Genomic DNA, 26,992 nt, shown 5'->3' on the forward strand with positions numbered 1-26,992 from the left:
TAACAACTCATTTGAACCAGTTTCCAAATTCAAATACAAATAAGGAAATAAAAAGTACAGGAAATGCATGTTACTTTTCTATTCATAAACTTTTGTCTTCTCGTTTAATATCTAAGAAACGAAAAGTTAAAATATACAAAACAGTAATTTTGCCTGTAGTGTGAAACTTGGATCCCTTACACTGAAAGAGGAACGTAATTGAGAGTTTTTGAAAATAAGATCCTTAGGAAAATATTTGGACCTAAAAGGGATGAGGAGACAGGTGAGTGGAGAAGGTTACATAATTTAGAACTACATAATTTGTATTCATGTCCAGATATTATTAGAATGGGCACGAATGGGAGAGGAAAGAGGAGTTTACAGGATTCTTGTTTGGAAACCTGATGGTAAGAGACCTGTAGGAAGGCCAAGACGAAGATGGAGGGACAACGTTGAGATGGACCTAAATGAAATCGGTAGGGATGGAAAAGAGTATATAGATCTTGCTCAGGATAGGGACAGATGGAAGGCCTGTGTTGCTGCAGCCATGAACCTTAGGGTTTCGGAAGGCTAGAGAGTAGTTAGCTGTTTCTAGTTTAAAAATTTGTTTGTTTACATTTATAGTTGAATAACTTAGACATCTTCTTACGTTATTTATTTGTATCCTTGAATGCACAAATATTTAGTTTTTATTTACTTTCACTAATACAATGAAAACTTGTTGTTCTCACATAATACTGGGTGCGTTAAAAAATGTATACACACTTTGAACTGTCATATAAAATTTATTTTCCAACCTACAAGGTTAAATTTCTGGAAAAAAAAAGGGCTACAGTCCAATTTGAAAAATAAGTGTACTTTCTGCTCAATCTGAATGTTCCAAATGGTGGTTGAAGTAAATGTTCAAAATGTTGGCCTTCAGCTTCGATACATTTCTGAGCAAGGGTCACGTGAGAGTGGTTTAAGTGCTAGAAGTTTGCTACGCATTCTGAAGAAAGGCAAGTTGAGTGTGTACATTCCAAGGCTGGTGCAACAGCTAAGTGACAACAACCCAGATCGCAGGGTACAATTTTGCAAATGGGTTCAGGAGATGGTTACACGTGAACCGGGATTTATGGGTAGCATTGTTTGGTCCGATGAAGCATAATTCAAACTTAACCTTTTACCGCCCAAGCATCTCGAACGAGATACCCAAATGTAACCCTCACTGTCCCAAGAGTCTCGATCGAGACGCTGTGTCAAGGTCGAAGTTTTTACGTTATAACTTTTCTATTTTTGGCTAGAATTTCGATTTAATTTTTATATATTGTTCCTAACACATGTATTTAACAGAAATGGTTTTTTGCATTTTTTTTGTCTTCATGAAAATGGAGGGGAAAATGCGGGAAAAGGTACTTCTCTTTTGCGGCTCTTTTCAACGTCAAATTTTTGCCGATAAAGGAAGATGGGCCTTGTTGTTCTAAAGCAATGCTTTTCATTCCCGTCTGTTAACTGCATTTGAAGGAAACTTGTTTATCAGTATCCGATGTCAAAATGAAAGTTTTCCGTGAGGGTGCATGCAGGGGGTGCGGGAAGACTGGTTGTTGAATCTGCATTGTGAGAATGGAATTTCGAAGCACGCTGAAGGAAACCTTCTTTTTTTTAGCACAAGTGTCCACAAGTTGCGACAGGGGTTACCCTGCATTGTCTAAAAATAGAATTTCAAGCAGCTGCAAGAATCGCTGCTCATTTTTCACTGCGTTCTAGCTTTTCGTCCGTGAATGTTGTGCGTAGGTGTCGTTTTGTGCCCAAGTGCGAGGACATTTTTTGGGTGAAGTGACAATTTTTTAAAATAATTTTTTGGGGTTTTCTCCCTTCCCCCTCCATATATACGCCAAACTTGCATAAATCTTGCAGTTTGTGCATTTGACCTTTTTTACGGGGGGTGGGGGGACCATTTTTTTTAAGAAAAGTATTTTTGAGGGGATTTCCCCCTTTCCCCCTCCATATGTATGCCGAATGTGCATAAATTATATATCGTCTGAATCTGTGATTCATTCTGCATACAACGGTATATCTTTCATATCTCTAGGGCATTTAGTTTCTGAGCTATAGTCATTTCAAGGTACCGCTGCATTTTGAAGCTTGAATCAGTGCGTGCCCACCATTCCTTTTGGGGGTACAACTCAAGTTACATTGGTCATACGACAATGATGCAAATATTTTTCTGTTTCTTACATTCCAGCGATAATTTCTATGTGCATTTTGAAATTTTCATATCCTTTTTTTCGGGTGGGGGGCTAAACCCCATTTTTTTTAAAAGAAAAAGTATTTTCAGGGGATTTCCCCCTTTCCCCCTCCATATATACGCCGAATGTGCAGAAATTATATATCGTCTGAATCTGTGATTCATTCTGCATACAACGGTATATCGTTCATATCTCCAGGGCAAATAGTCTCTGAGCTAAAGTCATTTCAAGGTACCGCTGCATTTTGAAGCTTGAATCAGTGGCGTGCCGTGCCGACCATTCCTTTTGGGAGCACAACTCAAGTTACATTGGTCATATGATAATAATGCAAATATTTTTGTGTTCCTTACATGTCAGCGATCATTTCCATGTGCATGTCTACACTGTCATGTACTTTTTTCTTGGGGGGAGGGTGGGGGAACCAAATTTTTTCCCCCCGAAATTTTGGTATTTTGAGAGTTAGCCCCCTCCCCCTGCCACATATACGCCGAATTTGCATAAATTTCATAGTCTGAATCTCTGGTTCATTCCGCATACAACGGTATATCACTCATCTCTCTAGGGCAATTAGTCTCCGATCTACACTCATTTAATTGAAACTCTGCATTTTGCTCAAAATCGGCTCGGTACCGAGAGACTTACATGTGAAAATGGCCTTGGGCGCCAAAAGGTTAATGGAACTGTCAATAGGCATAATTGTGTGTACTGGGCTGAAGATTATCCCCACATTACTGTTAAAAAGGCTGTGAATTTGCCTGGTGTAAATGTGTGGTGTGTTTTGTCTCCTAGGGGACTCATTGGTCCTTTCCGTTTTGAACTGGAGAAAAGTACCTAACAATGCTTGCTGATTCCATCTTCCCTGCCATTCGTGCAATGTACGGTAATGACAGGTTTATTATCAACAAGATGGCGCCCCGCTGCACTATCATAGGGATGAGTGACCATACCTGGATCAAAATGCACCAGGCCAGTGGATAGGATGCAGGTGACCAAATAAGTTTCCTGCACACTCTCCAAACCTTACGCCGCTCGATTTCTTCTTATGGGGCACAGTAAAAGATGAGGTGTACAGTCTTAAACCACGTAACCTGGACACACTTTGGGATGAGATTCAAGTGGTGTGTGCAGAAATCCCATTGGACACTTTAGTCCAAAGTACGGAATCAGTTGTGACTCATACTCAGAAATGTATCAAAGCTGAAGGCCAACATTTTGAATATTTACTTTAAACACCATTTGGAAGATTTAATTTGATCAGAAAGTACACTTATTTTTCAAATCGGACAGTAGCCTTTCTTTTCCCAGAAATTTAACCTCGTAGGATGGAAAATAAATTTTCTATGACAGTTCAAAGTGTGTATACATTTTTTTGACCCACCCGGTATATAATTATCTTTGAGTTTTTATATATTTATGATGATTATTTATTTTCGTATGTAAAACAATAAGATTATTGCAAACATTATTTGTGTCTGAGTTTACAAATGTTTATTTTCTTTGCTTCTTTGCACTCATACAATAATAAGTTGTTGTTCTTATATAATATATTTGTATCTTCTAGTTTAAATATTTTAATTATACTTGCTTATTTTCTCTTGTACAGTAATAAGATTCTTATGCACAATGTTTGTGTCTTTGAGTTTACAAATGTATATAAATGTGCATTTTTTATTTATTTTCACGTATACAATAAGAAGTTGTTCTTTATCCGATAAACGGCATGATGAATTGATATAAATATTAAATAAAATCAAACTTCGTTGCTATAATAGTGATCGGTGATAAAACTAGTAATAGATACAAACGCAAGCCAAAAATAATTAAAATTTTAGTTACACAAGAAGGGGCTAGGGGTGACTCCACCCCAAGAATGCAAAGACATGGAAAGATGCCTCTGGCATGTAGAGTAAGGTAGACAGAAGAATGGCACCTTCCTCCATCGGTAGCAGAAACCCCAATTGAAGAATACGAGGGCAGATGGTAAGGTGGTGCCAGTCACGTGTAGAAAAAATGTGGCTGTGGGATGACAAAGTGCCCCCCCACACGTGCCAGCCGGAGGGTTAAGGAAGGTTCAAATTTCGTGAGACAATGATTGGTGGGAAATTTCAAAAATTTGAAAATAAAATATTTTTTAGTTTAAATTTCCAGTAATTATGCGATATCGCCCGAACACCTCTCACTCGTTTATTTTGTTCATTTTAGCATTGACGGATAGCCCCAAAAAACCATTCACACTAGCCCCACAAACCATTGACAGATAGCCCCAAAAATGGTAAATATGCGATATTGCCCGGATGGATTTCTTCAAATTTACAGGAGAAAGTACTTACTGAAATGAGTTTCTTTAGCATTAAGGATGTTCTTGGAGGTATTTTCTTTCACAGAAAGTAAAAAATTCGTAGTTTAATTCTGCCGAACAAGAATCAATCACTTTTTACGTAAGAAATCGACATTGCCTGCCACATTACGGCGTTGTTTCCATTGTGTGCATGCAGATGGCGAGAGCGTTGAAAGTCACGCGATCTCTGCAGTGTTTCTAAACGTGCCTTCTTTTTACGAAAATTTCTATTTTTAACTATGTTCGCCACGCTTTCTTTTTTCGATGAATTTAGGGGTGAGATGAGTGCTAATGGAACCTAACCTAACCTTGTGTGAATGGTTTGTGGGGCTACCCATGGATGGATTTTGGGGCTAACGTCAATGGTTTGTGGGGCTACCCGTGGATGGTTTTTGGGGCTAACGTGCATGGTTTGTGGAGGTAAACATGGGTAAAAAATCGAAATAGTACGTAATTTTCCGTCATGAAGATTTGAAACACTGCTTGTGCACTGAAAATCGACAAAACACAAGCTGGTGCATCATGACCTATTACGAGTGCACGCTATATTGTCTTATTAGAGAAGCGGAACAAGTAAGATAAATAATCAATCGTAATATGAAAAGTTGACAGTATTTTATGGAAAAAGGCATAACTTCACCTTAAAGAATGTTCCGCAAGGCAAAATAGGTAAGTACCAGTGATAAAATTAAGGAAATAAATGAGTGAAAGGTGTCCGGGCGTTATCGCATATTTACCCCCAAAATTATTCACGATAGCCCAACGAACCATTGACGGATAGCTCCAAAAATCATTCACGATAGCCCCACGAACCATTGACAGACAGCCCCAAGAAACATTTACGAGAGCCCCAAAAACCATTGACAGATAGCCACAACCACCATTGGAGCGATTTTACAATACCGGGAATTTCTCCACTAATTTTGGTCCCGTAATCACGATTAACCAGAAGTGGCAGGGAAATGAAGTAAAATAAAACAAATCAGTCCAATTTGCCTTATCTTGACACATTTTCACCATCTTTTTCAAAACCAATTTTTTATTCTATGAATAAAGCCAAAAAAAACATGTGGAATGTTCCGCGAAGCAGATAGATAAGTACGAATGTCAAAAATTGACGAAACGAAAAAGATATAGTTGTCCGAAGGACACAAAACATTTTGTACCCAGAACCGATGTAATGAGAATTTCAGTCAAACTAGGAAAACACTTATATCATCGTACATTATTACTATTTTAGAATACAAAATATGTGCTAATATCTTACCTTATTTTGAGATACAAACTTATACCGGTTATAACCACTACAGAAGCACAAGCAAAAACCGGTAATACAAACAATGCCGTTTCCATTTCGTTATATATCTCACATTTTCTCCTAGTCGATCAGGTAATGCACATCACTTCTTACTATTTAAAAAGAATACTACATTTGGATATTCTTCATGGATCTTAGTTCACTAATTAAGATGCTTATATAGTCTTATACAACATGTGCAACGCTGGGGACTTGTAATGGTGGGCACACAGATTGTGTGTGGGTCTCACTTATCGCACAACACTTTAGCAACCTTATGTACTGACGTCACGGGATAATACTTTTTAAATTTACGATACATGCCTACATTGTTAGGCTAGGCTAGCTAGGTTTAGATCTCTGAGCCTAAATAATAATTTTTAATTGTATTTTTGCTAATGGAATCTAACCTAACAGGCCTAACATAACCTCCTAGGTATTTCCTATCTGACGTCAGTACACAAGGTTGCAGAAATGAAGTGCGAACGGGCAGACCCCACAGGGGGTGTGCACCAATGCAACGCGCCATAATATGCTCCGATTTGTCCATCTCTTTGTATATTACAAGGAAAATAAGGATATTAAACATTTTCTGATCTTTTATAAAGTGGATGAATTATTATACGCCGATGTTTCACGCTCGAGAATTTCAATTATGGTTACTTATTTTCCTTCAGTTGTTCCAACATTACCTTGGCTTGGAAGTACGATTTTGGCGTGCAAGTGGACAATTCCTCAACAAACCTCTAAATTGTATGTTTATTTGTCAATTGACACAGACAAGACAACCAATGATTGCTGCACTACTGATTAGAAAGAAGAAAAAAACATAAATTTTACTCTAGAGGACACTGAACCTAAATAAAACACTAACTTCCCATAAATAAACGAATTAGCATGATCATTATAGTGATGTGATGCGGTCCAGGATAAATTCCACCATCCTTGGACAAAGTAATGTTGGTTTGTTTTTGTGGTAAGTTTATGTTAATTGTAGTAAACGACTTTCGTAAATGTTTTCGGAAAGACATTATAGTATTTTTTTATTTCAAATTACCGAAGTGAGCAGAAAGTAGTTTTACTTACCACATTATTAGTGTATGCATGCCTCTATACCTGTGTCAAAGACGGAATGCTTCACGGTTGTATAAAATATAACGCGTCCACCGAACTTTCTTATTTTGGGGGGAGAGGGTATCTTTTTTGTGATTGAAATTTGACTTTATAAAGTATTCAGAAATGGATTAAAAGTTCCGAATATTAGGGTTGGTGACTACACCTTCAAAAAATTTCTATTTTTAAAATTTAATTGATAGGTTTCAATGCTTTACATACCATCAATTTCATTCCAAGATGCAGAAGTCACAAATGATCGGGAAATTCAGCTCTGAAGTGTAACCAGCGCTCGTCCCATTCATCATTTATTGGATCAGTTTCACTTTTAGGAAAATACGGTTGTATGTGCACAACTAATAATAATAACAAAGGACACTTCTCACCAAATAAAACCAATTACATTTAAAATAAATTCATTGTCAAGAAGTAAACACACTTACCTTAAGAATACGTATTTCCCACTGCGTAGTTTCTGGAGTAAAATTTGTATTTGTGAATGCGACAATATACATATGAACAGCATTCTTCCAATTTGTCATGGCAGTAACCATTTCTAAAGACACCTAAATGTCAAACTCTCTTCCACGTAGTAACCCTGGACTGCATTTTGCAGATTAATGAAGTGTAACTGTTCGATCTCCGGTCAACGAATTTCTTCATTTTTACAGAAGAAACTACGGTAACAGTTTCATAGATCGGAGACACATTAAATTCGGATATTTTGTGTTTCGCATGGTTCGTACTTAGAACCAATTGTGTATTGCGGAACATAGTTCAAGGTGCCATTATGCTTCTTACACATGAGAACAAACACAATTTTTCACATTCTGTGTGCTTTTTTTTTTATTCCTTTCTTCGCTTCCGGAACACACAATATGGCGGGCACATCTTGACTCATGTTGTGGGTATGCAGTGTTTCAACCTTCTGCACCGAAAAATACCTACTTTAAAAATGACAATGTAAACGAGTGAAAGGTGTTGACCGGAGATCGAACAGGTAATTAATGAAGATCTGGTGGTACATTTGACCCTCTGTACCCTCTCGAGAAATTGAAATATGTTTCATGGTTTTTGAAGATTATGTTGTTTACAAAATTTTTCCATTGTTTTGAGCTCACGGAAATATGTTATTGTGAAGTAAATTTTGTATGTTACCTTTATCTTAAAGCAGAATAGCCCAAAGGTTTGTGCAAGTGAAGATAGCACCCACCCAGGACAACATTCCACAACAGCAGTATACGGGACATTGCCTACCATTTCATAAGTGTATTACAAAATAAGGTATAATTACAGAATACCGGGAGTATCTCCGATTGCTTTCAAATTTGGTATACTCACTAATTTTGACCTCAAAATCACGAATCTGCAGTTTAAAATTGGCGGTCACGTCTAGAATGCGAAATACCGTGCATACATTACTGCTATGATTGTCGATACTAATGGTCGCCATGTTTGCTTATGTGAACAAGTGAAGTTCGCTATCCGTTCCATGGAGCGTTGCTTTACTTGGTGACAATATGGCATCTTTAGTAAATGTGGAAAACATACTTGCCGCACGAACCATTCACGTAGCCCCACGAACCATTCACGTAAGGTTAGGTTAGGTTAGGCAAACATAGTTAAAATTCAGGGTATTCATAAACATAGTTTTTGAACACTAATCATTGCAAAAAAATGTTGTTTCCTTCATAAATCACGGGTGTTTACTTCATTCATGGACCCCCATATTTCTACTTATTTCGTATTTTCTAGACGTGACTGCCAATTTTTAACTGCAGATTCGTGATTAGGATGCCAAAATTAGTGAGTATGCCGAATTTGAAAGCAATCGGAGATACTCACGGTATTCTGTATTTGCTCCCAAAATAAAGTAAATCAAACACGAAGGACTGAAAACTTATGAAACCAAAAAGGAAGTGAAATTATTGTTAGGAGTGTTAGATTTATTGGTGTTTTAAATTTTACGTTGTTAGGTTAGGCTTGCTGCTGATAGCAATTTGCGAGGTTTTTGTTCAGTTAGGAGTGCTAAGTTTGATGGTGTGATCTTTTTTCACGTGTTCTTTAGCTATTTGAATTTTCATACAACCTTTTTTTACTAAACTTTTTACTTTCAATGAAAATTGGCGAAAGTACTCTGAGATGGCAGGTTTTTTACTTATGCAGGCCATGCTTTAAAAGGTAAAGGTAAAGTGCTCCCCTGTTCTTAGCACCACGCCATGAAGGCGTATAGGGGGTTTGGGGGTAATGCCCCACACTTTCTTGATCCGGTCATGAGTGGGGGTGATGTGATCAGCATCACGCCCCTGACTGCCTTTACCCCCCAGGGTTTCCATGTCATTCGACACTGGGTGGGTGCCGGGGCCGCTTCCATCGTTAGAAAAGTTCCCGGATTTGAACTGGCTGGGGATCGAACCCGGGACCTTGAGCATGGTAGTCAGACGCGTTACCGACTGAGCCACCGCAGCCACTACTTTGGGATCAAATATCTCCATTATTTGTGTTTTTCACATGCTGGAACCAATTTTATATTACGTAAAACATCGAAATCTGCCAATTAGATAAATCAATGTAATTCTTGAGGGATTACAGTGCATGAAGGGGCCCGCTCTTGCACCTGGACTTACAGCCAGTATAATCCCCTGTGGGTGTTATAGGCTACCATGTCCTGTGCATGTGTGGTATTGTCCCATAATCCATTTTCATTCCCATCTTCACGATTAACCAGAAGTGACAGGGAAATGAAGTAAAATAAAACAAATCAGTCCAACTTGCCTTATCTTGACACATTTTCACCATCTTTTTCAAAACCAATTTTTTATTCTATGAATAAAGCCAAAAAAAAACATGTGAAAGTTCTGACAGCATTAAGCATAATAATCCTAACCTAACAAAAACATAGAATTGTTGTCAGAAACTATGTCATGTCATGATAAATGGTACCACATAAAGTCATTCATTGCTATAACACATCTCCAAGAGCTGAAATATGACTGGAAATGTTCATATTTAACACAGTCTTCATGAGAAGTTTTATAGGAGCATTTGGAAGTCTTATAGAACACTGGTAATGACTGTGAAATTAAATTTCCAGCTTCAAGAAAATAATTAGTTGAGTTTAGAGCTTCGTAAAATGCTATTTATTAGAGAGAATATGATGCAAAATGTAATTTTTGTAAGCATCTGTGCTTCCTAGCAAGCAGTCATTCCTAGTTTACTGTCATCTTAGACATGGACAACTGAAATATTTTCAGCCACGAATTGAAAGGATATTGTGCTTGAACCTTGATACCATACCATGTGATCAGCTGTTGAAAGCAATAATGTCCCTAATTACATTTGTAGTTAAGTGTCCCATCTTTAGGCCTCTTAGCTGTCCCATGCAGGGGCATTCCTTGAAAAGCCACACTTGAAATAATCATCCTTGGGAATCGAGCCTGGGTCTTCCAGGTGTTACTGTTGGTGTTACAAATCTAATCAAATTAAATTCAGTGCAAGCAGAAGAAAGCAAGAATTACTTCTGATCTGTGAAACAAATACAACTCACCTGGTCGATAGCCCGAGATAATCTTTTCATCAAATACAAATATCATTTTTTTAAAAAGTGATTATTCAACAATATGTCCATTGCTTGCAACAATATGTCCACAATTAATCTTGGATTCAGATAATGGTTTTATTCCTGCCTCTACACATGACATGTCATAGTTTCACAAATTGACGTGTTGCAGCAGCACTGTGCCGACTGCAGCCGTATTAAGTAGTGCACTCTAGAACAATATTCTCACGAAAATATCAAATTACGTTAATCAAAATTCAAGTTGCATGTGAAAGAAATGCTGTTAAGTGTCACAGAGAACTTTTGAACTTGAGGCACTTCAGTATCCAACAAGGCTAAGTGGTACACCATACTGATTCACCAAGTTTGCAAAAGTTTCAACAAGCACCCAGGAACATTAAGGTGAAGTCATTTTCCTTTGTCGCACAGCACTGAAGAGAGTTACCATGAACAGTAAGCATTAAAGTAAATTTCTGGACAATCTCCTTCATTCATCTGTTCGCTGGAAGTGACCAATAATTCTGGCGAGACAAGTGTTAAGCACCCCTCCTATAATCTGGACATGAATTCTTATGACTATGACTTGTTTCAGAAACTACAAAATCCTCTACAAGGACATTGCTTCAGGACCATTGATAACATAGTGCAGGTCTTGTGGTCTCTCAGTGTTACAGAAAAACAATTCCGCTGATGTTGTGAGAATATTGCCAGACACTTGGTAACATGTGCTACTCTTGCCCGGAGACTATTACGAAAGAATTCAGTAACCTCGTCCAACTAACTAAACTAACTCCCTAGCCTTCTTAAACCCGAAGGTTCATGGCTGCAGCAACACAGGCCTTCCATCTTTCCCTATCTTGAGCAAGTTCTGTATACTCTTTTCCATCCCTACCGATTTCCCTTAGGTCCATCTCAACGTTGTCCCTCCATCTTCGTCTTGGCCTTCCTACAGGTCTCTTACCATCAGGTTTCCCAACAAGAATCCTGTAAACTCCTCTTTCCTCTCCCATTCGTGCCACATGGCCTGCCCACCTAAGTCTTGTTGATTTAATTATTCTAATAATATCTGGACACGAATACAAATTATGTAGTTCTAAATTATGTAACCTTCTCCATTCACCTGTCTCCTCATCCCTTTTAGGTCCAAAGATTTTCCTAAGGATCTTATTTTCAAATACTCTTAATTTATGTTCCTCTTTCAATGTAAGGGACCAAGTTTCACATCCATATAATACTACAGGCAAAATTACTGTTTTGTATATTTTAACTTTTAGTTTCTTAGATATTAAACGAGAAGACAAAAGTTTATGAAGAGAGAAGTAAAACATGCATTTCCTGAATTAAGCCTACTTTTTATTTCCTCTTTAATGTAATTTTCACTTGTTAATATTACTCCTAAGTATTTGAATTTGGAAACTGGTTCAAACGAGTTGTTATCAATAATTAGATTTTGATTATTACCTAACACTTGGTTTCGGCCTGTAAGCATATATTTAGTTTTCTCTTTGTTAACTTCCAAACCTATCTCTTTAGCAGTTTTGAAAAATATTTTAGCATTATTCTTAATTGTATTCACATCATCCCCCAGTAAGTCTACATCATCTGCATATGCTAACAACTGAGTCACACCATTTAATTTTAGTCCTTCTTTAGTTTCTTTTACCTTCCTGACAACATATTCTAAGGCAAAATTAAAGAGCAATGAAGATAATGCATCTCCTTGTTTTAACCCATCATGAATTGTAAATTTGTCAGACATATTAATACCCACACGAATTTTACTTTCTGTTTCACTGGTGCATATTTTTATCATACTAACAAGCTTCTTAGGTATTCCAAACTCTACTAATATATTATATAATTTATCTCTTTTGACCGAATCATATGCTTTTTTTAAATCAATGAATAGGTGATGGACATTTTGATTATATTCCCACTTTTTTTCAAGTGTCTGTCTGATGTGAAAAATTTGATCTGTAGTTGATCTGTTACGTTTAAATCCACATTTATAATCACATATAATTTCATTAGCATATGGGGTTAGTCTTGTTAAAAGAATGTTAGATAATATTTTCTATGTTGTTGAGAGTAGAGAAATTCCTCTGTAATTATTGCAGTTCATTTTATCACCTTTTTTAAACACAGGAACAATTATGGATTCTTTCCATTGTTGAGGGATTTCTTCTTTATTCCATATTAAACAAATTAATTTATAAATTTGACATATTAATGAATTTCCACCATATTTAATTAACTCAGCTGGTATTAAATCAATGCCAAGTGCTTTCTTATTCTTTAGCCTTTTAATATCATCTTTAACTTCAGTCAAGTTAGGTTCTGGAACTAAATGTTCAGAACTTCAGTGTGGACTTCATTTGTTTCTGATTTATCTCCTACATGGACATTTAAAAGGTCATTAAAGTAGTTCTTCCATCTATTTAGAATATCGCTTGGGTCAGCTAGAAAATCACCGTCTTTATCTTTTATCAAGTTTACTTTAGGTTGCCACCCCTTTCGAAACTCATTTACACCTTTATATAAATCTCTGATATTTTTATTTTTGCTGTTTGTTGCAATTTCGTTAATTTTGCTTTTCAAGTAATCTCTTTTTTTACTTCTAAACTTGCGGTTAACTTCTCGCTTTATTCTATTATAATTGTTTAGATTTGTATCATCAGAGTTATTTAACCACCTAAGTCTAGCCTGATTTCTTATTTCTATTAGATTATGACATTCATCATCAAACCATGGCGTACTTTTTCTCGGTTTATGGTATCCTATACTTTCTTTAGCTGCTGATTCTATTGCATTACGTATGTGCTCCCAATTCTTATTTACATCTGCTTCATTTATATTTTCATCATCATTTAAATCCTGCAAATCATCAAATCTATTTGACAGTTTAATTTGGTAATCTTTCTTAATTCTTTCATCAGTAAACTTTCCTGTATCAAATTTTATAACTTTTAGATTTTGTTGCTTATGATTTATCACTGCGAGTCTTTCTCTTAATTTAGCAATTACTAAATAATGGTCATTGGCACAGTCACCTCTATGTGTACGAACGTCAATTATACTAGTATGCCTTCTCTTATCAATGAGAATATGATCTATCTGATTATGAGTTTTACCATCTGGAGAAGACCAGGTATATTTATGGATATCTTTATGTTTAAAAGTGGTATTTTTCACAATTAAATTCTTTGAGGTTGCAAAAGTAATCAATCTTATACCATTATCATTACTTAATTCATGAAGACTTTCTTTACCAATTGTGGGTTTAAATGTCTCTTCTTTGCCAATCTGTGCATTACAGTCACCTAACAAAATTTTCATATCATACTGAGAAAATTTATCAAAGACCTGTTCTAACTCTGTATAAAAATCATCTTTAGTATTATCATCTTTATGTTCCATTGGTGCATGTATGTTTATTAAAATAATTTTACACCACCTACCCTGTAAAACTGCATATGATATCCTATCATTAATAAATTCTACAGTTTTAAGAGCCGAGATAATTCTATTATTTATGAAAAAGCCTGTTCCAAAATTATGGTTTTCAGTACCACCATAGAAAAAAGTATAATTTTTAATTTTACAATTCCCTTCTCCTGGCCACCTAACTTCCTGGACAACTACTACATCTAATTTATACTTAACTATCTCATTAACTGTACACTGAAATGCCCCAGGCTGGTAAAGGCTCAGAAGATTCCAGGTGCCTAATTTAATATCCTTATTTCCTAACGTAGATTTTATCCTTAGTCCAGGGACCTCCCAAAGTAGTCCCCACCCGGAGATCCGAACGGGGGACTATTTTACCTCCGGAATATTTTACCTTGGGAACATCCATAGCCTTATATTGCTGTTTCTTGACATTTTTTTTTTACAGTGCAGAGTTGTCAGCTCTACGCCTAACCCCCAATATGAATGGAGGAACTACTACACAAGACAAACACAAATACATTAGACAGCACAACTACTACACAAGATGAACACAAACACATCACAACTATAACACAATATAAACACAAACACACCACAACTACTACACAATATAAACATAAACAAACTACACACCACAACTACTCCACAAGACAAACACAAACAAATTAGACAGCACAACTACTACGCAAGACAAAACAAACATATTAGACAGCACAACTACTACATAAACATACTAAACAGCACAACTACAACACAAGACACATACATACACATCACTGATACTACACAAGACAAACATAAATACATTGTATGCACAGTGCGCAATAAAAATCATGTCATGATGATGCATGAGAAAAAGTAATGAAAGTAGTCGTGGACAATTGCCATGAAATACTTGTGCATTGTACTATACTTAGTATTGCTACATTGTGTTTATTTCAGACACATGATATTGTGTTGGTTAGGAATACATAATCTATATCAGTACTATATGAGAATGTGAACTAAATTTAAATCTAAAATGTGAAAAACATTCCTCTGTCATTTGGTGTACCTTGCCCTTCGTAAAAAAAAATCATGCCAAGCAAATTTTGGATAAATAACCTCGTCCAACACAATTTTTTATTGATTGATTGATTTGGTGTTTTAAGTCCACTTTATGCACAGTAAGACTAATTGGGACTGGACCTACAGCTTATAGTGGGATCCAAACCACTATGAGCCTCCACCAGGTATCGATTGATTGATTTTTAAGTCCACTTTATGCACAGTAAGGCTAATCTGGACTGGACCTACAGTTTGAAGTGGGATCCGAACCACTTGTGCCTCCACCAGGTATCGAACCCGGGACCCCTTGATTACAAGTCGATGGCGCTACCAGTGCGCCATCAGGGAGGCCCTCCACAATTTATATAAGTAGACAGTTATAAGCATGTAATTACTTTTATAAAAATGATCCTCATATGAGTCATTCCATGCCAAATCAACACAGATACGTGCAATTTTTAACCTGACCATCTCCAATTTTCATGAAATTTGGGGAGTTGAAACTATGCATAGAACTTAGTAAATATGAAAATTTTTAGTCTCGTGCGTCTTGTAATTGTTAAATTATTCAAGGTCAAAGCCCGCTTAGCTATACTAAATCTGCTATAACTCCGCCACTATTTTGCCTAGGAAGCTCAAATAAAGCTTATTGTACAGGGAATTGAATAAGCTTTCCAGTGATATTTAACAAGCCTACCTTTGGATAAAAATATAATTTTGTCACGTGACCTTGACTTTTGACCTTGAATATCTCAAAACATGTCATCACCAAAAATCGTGAAAAAAATATATTTGGTCCCTCATACCATGCTCTAAAACATATCAAAAATTTATTCTGGGACTGCAATGGGATCAGAAGATACAAAATAATATGTGTAACTATGTGACTGCTTAACACTCCCTAGAAACTGTGAAGGAGTTATCCTGGGTATAATTGGTCATAAAAGAAATAGGTTAGGCACAGGGAGATCCCTAGCCGTGTGTGTCAAGCGCAGATCCGACATATTGTTGACCACCATATTGAATTCAACGCAAAAATTTCAAAGGAAAGGGGTGATGTGATATATCAAATGAGGCTAGAATTTCATGAGAAATGAAGTGACGAAGGTTTATCCAACATATATTTAACCAGAAAAAATTTATTACTGCATGCTTGTAACCATTTTCTCCTTTTCGAGGTGTTGAAAACAAAGCATTGGAATGCTCCTAATGTGTTAGGAACTCATCGAGATCATGCTGACATCTTGGGAGAGAAAGCAGTATACGCACCATTGCATATGATTTTAATCAGCTACATTCACCAAATAGTTGAATAGTGAAGAATAATGAAAAATTCTTCAGTGACTAGGCTAATTTTTATGTTCACGGTGAAGTTAATAAAATAAAAATAATATGCAATACCTGTGATTTGCTCAGTCGAATGGTTGTTGCTGGTAAGCTACTTATGTGGTATAATGTATGGCGAACGGAAATGGTTGGTCCATATTCAACAACGGAACCTTAAATGGTGAGGGCTTCTTGGATTTGTTAAGTGAACAGGTTTTTTCACCCTTGCTTACGGGATATGGCACTTTTCGGGAGTTTTGAAACAGGACAGAGTGTGACCACACTATGTGGACATTTTTGCAATTTCTTCATGGTAATTTTCTAGGTAGATTGATGGGCACACGGGGATCTATTAAAAGGCCTGCGCATTCCCCAGATCTAACATCTTAGGAGGACTTTTACCTTCAGAAACATTTGAAGAGAATGGTGCATGCACTAAAAGTCCCTGATATTGACCATCTGAGAGAAAGCATAGTTGCTGCTTGCGATGTTGTTGCACATGCTACATTGCCAAATGTTCTATGCGAGTGTGAGAGACGTCAACGAGTGTGCTCACAGGAACGTTGACAACATTATAATGTGCATATATCGTAAGTGAAAGATATGTGTATAACTTTTTGCTGGCGTAAGATACGTTGGAAAATCCTTCGTTACTTCATTTCTCGTGAAATTCTAGCCTCATTTGATATATCACATCACCCCTTTCCTTTGAAATGTTTGCGTTGAATTCAATATGGCGGTCAACAATATGCCGGACCTGCACTTGACACACACGGCTAGGGATCTCCCTGTGCTTAACCTATTTCTTTCATGACCAATATACCCAGGATAACTCCTTCACATTTTGTAGGGAGTGTTAAGGACATTTGACTCTTCATAGTTCACGTAATGGGGCTCTTATCAGTCACATAGTTACACATATTATTTTGTATCTTCTGATCCCATTGCAGTCCCAGAATGATTTTTTGATATGTTTTATAGTATGGAATGAGGGAACAAATATATTTTTTTTCACGATTTTTGGTGATGACATGTTTTGAGATATTCAAGGTCAAAAGTCAAGGTCACGTGACAAAATTATATTTTTATCCAAAGGTATGCTTGTTATATATCACTGGAAAGCTTATTCAATTCCCTGTACAATAAGCTTTATTTGAGCTTCCTAGGCAAAATAGGGGCGGAGTTACAGCAGATTTAGTATAGCTAAGCGGGCTAAAAAAGGGCAATTTATGCTAACTTTGACCTTGAATAATTTAACAATTACAAGACGCACGAAACTAAAAATTTCCATAGTTACTAAGTTCCAAGGATAGTTTCAACTCCCCAAATTTCATGAAAATCGGAGATGGTCAGGTCAAAGGCTGTGTTGATTTCGCATGGAATGACTCATATGTGGAATTATGGAAAAAGAAAAAAATACAAGAAATAAATTCTACAGTGCTGTTGTCCAGATAATGTTGACAAGAATAACCAAGGCTGACCTTCATGGCAGAGTGGTCATCAGAAACCACTACAAAGCAGAGGTTGCAGGTTTGAACACTGGTGAGGCATGGGTATTCATTTCATCAATTCATCCTTCATGACCACAGTTAACCCAAGATGTAGAAAAGTGACATAAAATAACCAAAATGAACAAGTTAACTTCTGTTTATTTTTCCACCTTTATGAGAATCATGTGGAATACATATTGTGGTTCTTATCACCAATGAATTCAATCTTGTCAAGACTAGTTAACTCCTGCTAATGGAAACATCTCAAACACTTCTTCAAGCGGAAAATTCTATAAAGATATTGGTCTTTTTGCGTTGTGACAGCTGTGCAATACTATTTACTTAGTTGAAAATAAATTTCTTGTGACATTGAGTAGTTTTCACAAATTGTGAAACTTTAGCTTAGGTTAGGTGTGTGTAGTTTTTGAGAAAGTTTCATGAAAACTTACAGGCTGTATAATGTTGAACATTTCAGTGAGCACATAGTTTCGCACATATATACCTTACTAATAGAAACATCACAAATCCAAAATGGTACTACTTTACTGTATCGGAGACACCTATCAATGATTTATTTCGTACTTTTTTACATTGCTAACATACTATTCTGCATGGCGGAACATTTCTTTATGTGAAATAATGAATTTCTAACGAAAATAATGTATATTTCTTACATTAACGAGTACTTACTGTTGTTCCTTATTTCCCACAAACCATCCACGGGTAGCCCCAAAAACCACTGACATTAGCCCAAAAATTCACGATAGCCCCACGAACCATCACTGGGATGAGGTATGTCTACTAGGTTAGGCCTGTTAGGTTAGGTTCCATTAGCACTCCTTTCGTTCAATTTAGCATATACGGACAACATCGGCTTGTAGCAGTAGCAATAGCACGTTGGATATAGATTTTCGTAGAAAACCACATGCATTCGCTTTAAAATGGATCAAAACTACATTCCCGAACATCAACAACACTACAGAAAATGATTTGCGTAAGTACTTTCTCCTGTAAATTTGAAGAAATCTGTCTCTGGTATAGTAAAGTGTTACCTCCAAAATAACCATTACATGTTCCTTTTCCAATAGTTTGTTTTATTAACATTCATTTTTAATGTAATGTGTTAATGAGCATGCTATTTTCCTTTCACTTTAGGTCTAGAGAACATTTATAACCTTCAGTATGTCTGCAGGAGCAGGCAGTGCTGATTTTGGTCCAGATTCTGGTGGACGAGTCAAAGTAAGTGTTAGATATCATAGGATGCCAGTTCTTCTTTTCAAAAATGATACACTGAATATAACACAGAAACAATTAAAAGTCTTATAAATAGTCTAATATTCTGTTGGTTTCTTGTCTTCTTTTTAATCCCAGAATGTAATTGTATAGTACTTATACCAGTCTTGCTGTTAGATAAAATCTAACAATCCTGAAGTTATTGTTATCTCTTGATGAGATATGGTAGCAATCAATACCTTCTACCTCATCTCTCCTTGTTATGTATAACTGAAACAAGTGTTCCTAGTTTAGACAAGCCTGTTTATAGTGGTGTTATTCAAAGTGGTGTTCATTGTTTGAGTTGCACGAGTTCTTGCATTACAGATCCTGCTGTGCTGGCCGAGGTCTCCAGCTGTCATAGAGTTGTGCTTGTTCTTCAGGATAAAAGACACAGTGATAAAGATATTTTCATTGTATCAGTGTGTCTAAAGTTTTTTCAGAAGCTTTTTCAAAGCATATGTTGTTTTATATTTGGTTCATATCATCATATTACTTTATGAAAAACCACGAAGATATTCCACTTCATGTTTGGATTTAAGTGCTCTGCATATTAAATATATCTGTTTATGCAAATATCCCAGTCACAGAAAACCTGCAACAACGACTGGGGGCTCGTCCTGCTGACCACATGTAACCCCCATAACTGATTTGATGATCTCTCACATTTGGTGGGAGTGAGGCCAGCTGCTGGACCTCATGGGCTGTTACGCCATTGGTTATTATGCAAATGTAATTAATAAATACAAAAATGAGTTTGTTAGAAAATTATCTAACCCTTAAGTCACTGTGTGACAACTGTAGACATGAGCAACTTCAGGTTAATAATATGCTCCTTGTGTGATGCCTACTTAATGAAACAATTTATTTTGCACTATGAATAAAGCATGTAGCATAAATTTCTTTCTTTTATGAGGATTAATTTGAAAGCAATAATTCATTGTAATGAAATTTTGTCTTTGCTATTTTTTGTATATTTTAAACATGGATATGAGAAACAATTCTGTTTATATACAGGGTGTAACAAAAGTAATAGTCATTGCTTTGAGAATAGGTTCAACACATAATAATGTTGACAAAAAAGCTGCTATCAGATTAGGCCAGAAATACAACCTTCTGAGTTAAAAGAAAACTGTAACAGTCAGTGTGAATAGATAGGAAATCATCAAGAAAAGATACTGAAAAAAGGAGAATCCTAAAGAATGAACGGATACACTTGATAAAATATTTAAAGAAGTATGATGCTGTACCACATTCATGTCACCTAATACATGAACAGTCAAGTATATTAAATTATTACCTAAAAGGAAAGGTGTGACTAATATTTAGGGGTATGCATATTTCGTTTTTGACGAAAAAACGAAATTTGAAAAAAACATATTGTAGTGTTAATTTTTCATGTTTTTGAAAGGTGTGAGATGCATTTTGTAACCATGTTTTGTCACGAAATAATGCGAAATGAACTGCAAAAAGCGAAATTAACTCTTAAACACAAAATTTAGGGTTTATTCACCGACGTGGCACCTTCTGAGGTCTGAATTATCCTGAGAGTTATGCAATTCCCGGAAAATTGATTAATTCTGCTGTTAATATTGCAGAAACAAAAATGGACTCCTTTACACAGAAATAAACTTAATACTCGGATAACTACATAAATGGGCTATTAGAAGTGAAATGTTAATTCTGTGGAATAAGTGTAGTTTTTAAATCAAATTTAGGATTATATTCACAATTTTAAAACCAAATTTTCATTTTATGTAGCATTTTTTATGCGATTATTCACCGCTATAACGATATTTTATTTTATTTACTGCTTTTGAACCTGAAATTGACTCACTTTTTATACCGAAATTTTGCTTTTTTATTCACCAAAAATATGTGCCTCTACTTATATTTAACGGAATACATGGAAAGTTTTACCTTAAAAGATTATTTTTTCTATTCTAAAACAGGGTTTGACTATCGTGAAACCTATTGTTTATGGAAACATTGCAAGATATTTTGGGAAGACAAGAGAAGAAGATGGCCACACTCATCAGTGGACTGTTTATGTGAAGCCATATCGCAATGAGGATATGTCGGCCTATGTCAAGAAGGTTCACTTCAAACTACACGAGAGCTATGCAAATCCCAATAGAATAGTTTCAAATCCTCCATATGAAGTAACTGAGACTGGATGGGGAGAGTTTGAGATTGTAATCAAAATTTACTTTCATGATCAAAATGAGAGAGCAGTAAGTATTACTTTCAACAATAATTAAAAAGATTTTGTGGAGTGTTTCTTTTTCTGTGGCTGCTAGATGTGACTTTTCTTCTTGAACCAGCCTCTGGATGGAATAAGAAGAAGAAGAAAAGATCGGGAAAACAGTGTATTCAGAAATTTATTTTACAAGAGCAGGGTACATAAATGACATTATTATATTCATAAAAGTAACAAATTAGTTGAATTACACACCCACAGTTGCAGGCTATTACCAGCAATTCTCCAGATGTTGATATTTAATTATTCAGTGATATTCATAGAGTACTGAATAATGGCTTCATTTCTGGAATTATATGAAATGTTGAATTGCATAATATAATTGATTGTATTTTAACTGACTTCTTTTTCCTACTGCGGGCCTCCCCGATGGTGTAGTGGTAGCGTCATCACCTTGTAATCAAGGGCTCCCTGGTTCGATATCTGGTGAGGGCACATAGTGGTTAAACTGTAGGTCCAGTCCCTATTAGCCTTACTGTGCATAAAGTGCACTTAAAACCCTAAATCAACTACACTACAGTCCTGTTTAACTGAATCCCGATTAACTGAATTTCCAGGTTAACTGAATCGCTAAAAAGGCTGTTACTCGTGCGCGACCGTGTTTTAAGTGGGAGCACCGACGAAGCACTTTTGTCTGATTAAACATCTTAGAGATCAAGCTGCTAAGAAGCGTTCATCTAATCTTAAGCAAATTAAAATATCAATTTTTTTTCACAAGCTGAATTGTACTTTATTGTTTTAGTTGTACGGCTTTTTGTACCAAAACCTTAATGTTACTGTAATTCATGTTCTTGAGTTAAATGACTACTATTATTGTAAGCTTTTTGTTTATGCCTACATGCTGAAATACATATGTACTGTATGTCAAAATACTGTACGTAATAAAATGTACGTACTGTATTCAAAAAGAAACTATTCCAGTTTAACCCATCAAATTCGGTTAAACAGGACTGTAGTGTAACAACAACTTTTTCCTACTGCCACAATAGCAATTTCGTTCTTCACAGATACTACATAGAAGCTATTATTATATCAGTACTTATCAGTGGCGTGCGGTGACGTTTAGACTAGGGTACGCAAGAGAAATACGTAAGTGAAATCCTTAGTGGATAATTTACCAAACTTTGAAAACAAAACTAGTGGCTGTATCAAATGCATTCATATGCACACAAAAAGAAAAAAATATTTCTGCCGCATTTTTTGTTATGTTAAAGGAAGCAGAATTTAAGCTTCCTTTATGCACACTAAAGCTGATTGAAGTTAGTTGAATTGAAATGGGATCTAATTCAGGATTTTTTAATATAAAGACATAACCTTAAAATGCTACCGGAGAGATTCAGATGTAACACGATAAAACATTTGTATGATATTTTATATTCTTGCTTCGCAAATATATTCTCAAGAAACGTGCAGCCCAACAATTCAACCTTGATTAGTTTCTTCATGCAGCGCGATGCACATTGAACGGGAACGAAAGAACAGACAAATGTTTAAATAAGTAATATCTTAATTAAGGGTTGAGGAAGAAATAAACACATAAGTAAGTTTTTTCCTGAAAATGCCTAACATACTGCTTACCATCCTTCGTAACTCCAGCCTGAGACAAGTCCTCCAATTCAGGAACAGGCCTCCCATTTCGGATTATTTCCACTTTCTTTTCATAACTATATGACGAAAAACCCCTCTCCAGAACGTCATCGACAACTCCCGATTCCATATTATTTCTATTTCACCTCTTCACCGCAATGACAAAACAATAATAAGAACGAAACACTGCAAATTTCACACGCAAGACGGAAGAAACAAAAAACGTCAATCTCTCGCGGTAACAAGTGTCTCCTTCCTCGAAATAGCCACTCACATTTGTAGATGAATGGATCAGGGTTGTCAGTCGACGAGATATTTTGTAGAATGAAGAAATTACGGACTCTCGTAGAAAATGCATCAGAATAGAATGGTATTAATCCCAACACACTTCAAAAGCTCAAATAAACGTTGGGCAGGGTTCGAAGTCCTGAGGGGGAATGGAGGGATTTCCCCCCACCAATAATATTGGCCACAAAAATCCCCACACCAAAATTTCCCCGGGGGGGGGGGGAGAGTTTTTGTTATAACAATGAAAGATGAAGGATAATATTGAAAACATACACTACCTCTTCAAGAGATATTTAACAGATCTACACCAATAGCAAAATATGTAGAAGTAAAACAAGAATGCAAGACAAATATAAATATGATGTTAATAGAAAAACTATTGCATAATAAAACGATTCCAACTATTTTTGTAATTTATTGAATTAATTATAATTAATTTATTCTTTAACCCGTTAGTAAATGAATTTGTTTGCTACTTTATAAATATCTCATGTATATAAAAGTAACAAATTGATTTCTTTCTATGTATTCATTAATAATGCATTTTTAAATATTTAGAAATTCATTATTTTTTTATATGGAATGACATTATAAATATGTATATCATAATTATATTATGTGTATATGTAATATATGCGCGCGTGTGTGTAGATTGAGATATCTCCCCACCCCACCACCACCAATATGATGTTGCACCCTTATGTTGGGCACAATGTAACGTCCATTTACATAACTTTGCAACGTAAGGGAGCGGGGGTACATTCGAATCCCGTAGTAAGCATTGTGTTTATGTTTTTTCTTTCGTTCATTTATATCGTCGGGTCAACAGTCAACACCCATCCTTATCATAAGCTGAAATGCAAAGTGACACGATACAATTTTGATCTCTAGAATGAGAAAGACAGATACTGAGAATGGTGTGAAACATGCAAATTGTCCACATAATTTCCCTCTGACACATTGACATGATGACGCCGAAAAGTGTTTCAGGTTAAACGCAATACTCAGTCGATCACTCCATTTCCCTCACCTCCCGATAAACATTTTCTTGCCTTCCGCTCCGATTTGTATGTCAGTAATCAATTTTTATAACGCATTTTTATTGCAACCAAATCACAGGGATTAATTTATCTAAGCGTGTCTGTCCAATGTTAGTAAACTAAACATTCGAGAAAAAATATATGTTGACTACTACCAACACTGCAGACGCTTCCAAAATCTTGGGTACCCTGGCTTCTTAGAACCATGTGCTTTGAACAGGAAAATGCACCGTGGGATGAGCGCGGGAAGACCCAAACATATGGTGGGGGTTGATCGGAGCCAATGGGGATTGCCCTCCGAATTCCTAGGGTACCCAACAGAGGCAGCAGCTTTTGCTCGTGGAAATCGGCAGAAGCCACGGTGGATGGGGTGGGTGCGGGCAACACCGAAGGCACAATCGGGATCATTCGGGCAGACGTTCGGGACTGCCTGGAGGGCCAGACTACTCGGGCAAGGCAGCAGCGTTCTCGGAATGAAGATAGAATTTCTGGCAGTGGAAGGGGTTTCGGAGAGACGATAGTTGAATTTTCATGCTCCGAGAAGGTGGGGAAAATTATTATTTTTTCTTACGGTGTTGTGGGTACGCAGTGAGTACCTTGCGTACCCAGAATGCACGCCGCTGGTACTTATATTTTTTTTGCCAAAAAGTTTAAACTTGGATGAGATTCCCTTTTGAAATATTACATTTTTAATAGGTTTTTCAGGAAAACCATTGTTCTGCAGTTTTGTTTGCTTCAAAGCAGTTGAAATTTACAATTGCTCCTTTTATGTTTAGGTGACCTTGTATCATGTTCTGAAGCTATTCCAAACTGGTCCAGATGTAATGTTAGGGAAGAAGACCATTGTTTCAGAATTCTATGATGAAATAGTGTTTCAAGATCCAACAGCTCTCATGCAGCACTTGTTGACAACAACACGCCAACTGACACTTGGGCCGTGGAAACATGAAACAGATTGTAAGTTGGCATAATTATTATTTTCTGGTTTTTACCTTCTATGACATGCAAATTTTTATGTGCAAGTAATATTTCACTTTTGAGATATACACAAAATGTTATGTCATACTATAACATGCACCTAAGACATTTTTGAAAGGTACAAATTTTCGTTTTGTGGTACCCATCTCTGGGGTATTACAAATAAAATCCTCTAACCACTCATGCTATTCACACAAATGTTCTCTCAGATGCTCTAAAATGATTTGTCATCCAATCTATCTTTTTTTTATAAATTTCTAGTAAGTTTTTTTTTTAGAAAACAAGTTGCTCATGAAAGTTAAAAGGTCCAGATAAGTTTATCCTTATCTTTTTTTCAAAAGAAAATCTAGATTTGACACTGATTTGCTAACGTAGTTACAGCTAGTTGTGAATTATTTGTAAAAATTGTCTAAAATTTGTATTTTGTGGACAAAAACATAGTGTAGTTAAATTTGATTGATATTTTTTTTAAAGCAAGGTATTTTTCTTCAAGTTGTTAAATTTCTTAATGCCCTTTTGGTTACTACAAATATGTATCCTTTTTCCACCCACCCTTCCCCCCCCAAAAAAAATCCAATATAGCTCCTATAAACTGATGTGGGTTGGGTTCTTTCCAAAGAAGCCCCCCCCTTTTTTTTTCAAACTATAGCAAATGTGGCCAGAACCTGATGCTGATCCTATCACGTCCAATATGCCTGAGATGTAGAATGTGTGGTTTCCATATCTCCCCACCCCCATGGGCCTTAATGGGGATGCACGGGGGAGATAACGTTACCTTAACTTTTATGCCTTTTGCATAATTTCCAGGTACTTCCTTAGGGGGTTGGGTGGAATTTTGACACTGCAAGATACTCGGAGCCTGGAAGAGTGATACTTTCGAATACTGAAACCAGTGCTCAAGTATTGGTAACAGCCCAGTCCTAATTGTAAAGTATTGTACATGTATACAGCTCAATATTTGTCACAAATGTACTTTTCTCTAATATTTATAATAGAACTTCATACTATAAGTACCCAGGTTTTGTAGTTTCGGTATACTTTTTGTTTTCCTTGCTTTTTATTTTTTTTATTTGGAAATATTTTTGTCTTTCTTTTCAGTTGAAGAGAAAAAAGAGAAGACTCTTCAAAATATAATGAGTTCTAAGAACAAAATACGGTTAGAAATCAATGACTTGAAAGAAAGACTTAAACTGGCAAAAGAAACCATAAACAAATTTAAAAGTGAAATTCAGAAAGTGCAGTCAGGACTTCCAGTAGCAGCAAATGGAGTGTAATTATAGTGTGTGTGTGGTACATTTTGTGTGTTTATGAGAGTGAGATATAATGTAAGTTGCATATGATATAATCATGATTTTGTAAATAAAATATTCTTCATATTCATTGAGTCTGAATTGTAAGTAAAAAGTTCAGTGATTGGCAGGAATCTAATATAGTTGTTTTCGCAAACAAATATTTTTTTATACACTGAAATGAAGCACTTACTTCTCTACGAAACTGTTTTTTATGCTGTTCTATTAATTTCACTGGCTACTGCCACTATCCTCTCAGGAACTTGTTTATTGTTTTGCAGCATGCTGCTAGGGCGCTGTTGCTTACTCATATGTGGTGTCATCTGCTGTTCCTAGGGTGCCAAATGCTGTAATAAAGGGATCCAGGTGTGGCGTGCCTGTCCACTGTCGATCTTTAATTCATCTGGAAAGTGCATAATGCCATGTGTTTCCTTATTTTTTGTGTCAGAAT

At 36.1% G+C, this 26,992-nt stretch overlaps 2 protein-coding genes across 4 annotated transcripts in view; one reads left to right on the forward strand and one right to left on the reverse strand.

Moving 5' to 3' along the window:
* Window positions 1-6,061, reverse strand: part of LOC145986584 (uncharacterized) — a 38,706-nt gene extending 32,645 nt beyond the window's left edge. The window contains exon 1 of the mRNA XM_083120755.1: window positions 5,813-6,061. Within this exon, the coding sequence (XP_082976881.1) occupies window positions 5,813-5,898 (86 nt within the window). The 5' untranslated portion in view covers window positions 5,899-6,061. The remainder of the gene's footprint in view (window positions 1-5,812) is intronic.
* Window positions 6,062-6,677: 616 nt separating this feature from the next.
* On the forward strand, window positions 6,678-26,632 carry Gas41 (YEATS domain-containing protein 4 Gas41). Of its 3 annotated transcripts, none has more exons than XM_083121721.1 (5): window positions 6,678-6,818; window positions 18,983-19,066; window positions 21,052-21,333; window positions 25,051-25,231; window positions 26,351-26,632. In XM_083121721.1, exons 2-5 carry the CDS (start codon window positions 19,010-19,012, stop codon window positions 26,524-26,526), a joined length of 696 nt encoding a protein of 231 aa, XP_082977847.1. In that variant the 5' UTR covers window positions 6,678-6,818; window positions 18,983-19,009; the 3' UTR covers window positions 26,527-26,632. The 3 variants fall into 3 exon arrangements, with proteins under 3 accessions (XP_082977847.1, XP_082977846.1, XP_082977848.1); XM_083121720.1 differs by lacking the exon at window positions 6,678-6,818 and adding an exon at window positions 6,829-6,903; XM_083121722.1 differs by lacking the exon at window positions 6,678-6,818 and adding an exon at window positions 17,861-17,879.
* The last annotated feature ends 360 nt before the right edge of the window (window positions 26,633-26,992 follow it).

This window comes from Lepisma saccharinum, chromosome 4 (genome assembly GCF_977018435.1).
Source record: "Lepisma saccharinum chromosome 4, izLepSacc3.1, whole genome shotgun sequence".
NCBI lineage: Eukaryota > Metazoa > Arthropoda > Insecta > Zygentoma > Lepismatidae > Lepisma > Lepisma saccharinum.

Excerpts from the sequence above, each read along its gene's own strand:
- Gas41 (XM_083121721.1), top strand. The coding sequence starts at position 19,010 with ATGTCTGCAGGAGCAGGCAGTGCTGATTTTGGTCCAGATTCTGGTGGA. Across the intron at positions 19,067-21,051 it reads ATTCTGGTGGACGAGTCAAA|GGTTTGACTATCGTGAAACC; the intron begins GTAAGTGTTAGA and ends ATTCTAAAACAG. Across the intron at positions 21,334-25,050 it reads ATGATCAAAATGAGAGAGCA|GTGACCTTGTATCATGTTCT; the intron begins GTAAGTATTACT and ends TTTTATGTTTAG.